This window comes from Anopheles cruzii, unplaced genomic scaffold (genome assembly GCF_943734635.1).
Source record: "Anopheles cruzii unplaced genomic scaffold, idAnoCruzAS_RS32_06 scaffold03359_ctg1, whole genome shotgun sequence".
Lineage (NCBI taxonomy): Eukaryota > Metazoa > Arthropoda > Insecta > Diptera > Culicidae > Anopheles > Anopheles cruzii.
In genome coordinates, this window is record NW_026456944.1 from 1 (window position 1) to 2,194 (window position 2,194).

Here is a 2,194-nt window from a genome sequence, read left to right on the forward strand (position 1 = left end):
GATTTGTAGCTGTAAAAAAATTATTACATTACGGTAATAGTTTCAAAATTTAACTGACTAACTTTAATTACCGTTCATTATATTCCGTCAGCTTTGTCTTTTCTTCCACCGACAAACTGTCTAAACCGGCCGCGTTTTGTTCGCTCGAGGACTCCTTGGTGAGCTGGTTGGTGTCCAACAGCTTGCCGGCAAGATCCGGATGAAGTCGCAGGATCTTTAGCTTAGATTCCGTCGGCAGACGCTCGATGTAGTTTTCGAATGCGTTCGTCATCGTGGTAAAGCTCTTGAACGGCAGTAATGCAGAGCAGAAAACAGCCGCCTCTGGCCAACATTCTATCACGTTTTCAAAAGCCTTGTGAAATTCCACTGGTGCAAGCGCGTTTAGCTGTTCCAAAGTAAGTCTAGTTGTCCTGAAAAATCGTAAAAACATGAGCTTTGAAAAAATGAGAAAGAAATGTTTTTACGCTTCTTCATTCAAACGAAGGGATCGTGACTTTGACCCCGTTTTTTGCAAACGAATCTGCCGTACGATGCTGTAAACACAACTAATCTTGAGCTGATGACCTTATCTTAATCTACAAAAAACAATCGTACTACTAAAAATACTACCGGTGAGTAGTAAAATGAAATCACTGTACTCGTACGTTAGAGGTTTGTTTTCGATTCCACCGTGAGTCGATTTAGTTTCCCAATTATCTCGAGACTTAGCAAGGATTACTTACATATTGTTGGTTGGTTTAACAATGCAGTGGTGATAACAACTCTTCGCAGAGCAAAAACACTTTACACTTTCGGTTCAGGCCGCGGTCAGAAGATCATTGGAAGCTGAAAGATTGATGCTTAAAGCGCTTGTTTACCATCACCGGTTATCTCATTATCACCTCCATCGAGACCGGCTAAGGGAACTGATCGATTGCGTACTGTGGTTAACACTGCTTCCGATTAATGAAGCTTTGTGCAAACCGCCATTAATATAGAAACACATAAAAAACTAATTCTAAATCGAAATGAAACGTTTTTATTTTAGCAACCGATGAATGAAAGCGAGCTAGCTGAAGGGCACCCAAACTTTGACAGCTTGGCAGTTTGACGTTTGTCAGTTGTTTCCGAGTTGTGGTTTTCATTCAATCAAAACATCAAAATAGCAACTCATTGCAGCGTTCTCCGGCTTACATTTTCCTTGCTAAAATCATTGTAAAATGGTAAGTATCTAAATGGCGTAGTCAAACACTGCTTGGTATTAATGATTCCCTTATTCCCCATACAGGAGTCTTCAATAAAAGTAGCGCCGAAAATGCCTACCACGTTCAACGAGTTTACGGGTTATATGGCACCGCGGGATGAAAGTTGTGTCGCTCAGCTGCAATCCGTACATCCGCTTAAGCAATCGGAGCAAAATGTAAGTGTTTCTTTCTTGTCTTCCTTGTAGCGACCAGAAGGAATGTGGTTTTCATATGTGATGTTCTTTCAGTACGCCCAACATTCTCACAACCTCAACATGCAGATGCTTCGTAAACGCGAAGGGCTGGCGGCCCCACTCAAACTGACGATGGAGCTGAAAGCGGTCTCGAAAGTCGGTCATCTTCCGTTCCTTCCGTCCACCAACGTGGCTCGGGACGTGCTGACTGGACGGGATGAAATGATCGAGTTTTCGGACATTTACAACACGGAAGAGCATCAAGAGATCATGCGTCAACCCCACGCAGTTATGGAGAAAACGTTGGGTATTCATTAAGGGTCACCGCAAACAAAAAAATATATGAATAAATCGTTCTATTAATTGGCGAGTAATCAATAAGGTCGGCGAGTAATTTGGGCTTCAATCAGGAGAAAAGTATTACTGGGGAGCCACACGTATAAAGTATAAAACGTTAAAAAAAATTTGACGTGAAATCGGTTCGGTGAATCGGTTTACAAATGCTTGGTTTTACGTTTTATGTTTCACAGAGTCCGCTGAGGCACAAAGGTTTTGACACAAGCTGATCGATGTCACGCCTGATTTTTTTTACGTTTTATATTTTACGGATCGTGTGGACATTTTTACGCTCGGAGTTACGCTTCGTCTGACCCCCACAGACGAATCGTAGCGATATATCGTAGCGTGTGGACCGGGCTTAAGATTAGGGAGTGATTAGGGAAGTCAAATTTGGTGTTTTCTTTTTTGTTAATGTGTCGCATTTTTGTAATAAAAGAT

At 41.9% G+C, this 2,194-nt stretch overlaps 2 protein-coding genes across 2 annotated transcripts; one reads left to right on the forward strand and one right to left on the reverse strand.

Annotated features, from left to right (window-relative positions):
* Window positions 1-71: 71 nt before the first annotated feature.
* Window positions 72-520, reverse strand: LOC128276988 (2-oxo-4-hydroxy-4-carboxy-5-ureidoimidazoline decarboxylase-like; the record flags this gene model as incomplete). The annotated part of the gene is made up of 1 exon (XM_053015442.1): window positions 72-520. A coding segment is annotated over exon 1 (359 nt), but the record flags the coding sequence as incomplete, so codon positions are not given.
* Window positions 521-1,116: 596 nt separating this feature from the next.
* On the forward strand, window positions 1,117-1,789 carry LOC128276991 (proteasome maturation protein-like). Its single transcript, XM_053015443.1, has 3 exons — window positions 1,117-1,202; window positions 1,268-1,399; window positions 1,472-1,789. Exons 1-3 carry the CDS (start codon window positions 1,200-1,202, stop codon window positions 1,733-1,735), a joined length of 399 nt encoding a protein of 132 aa, XP_052871403.1. The 5' UTR covers window positions 1,117-1,199; the 3' UTR covers window positions 1,736-1,789.
* Window positions 1,790-2,194: the final 405 nt, after the last annotated feature.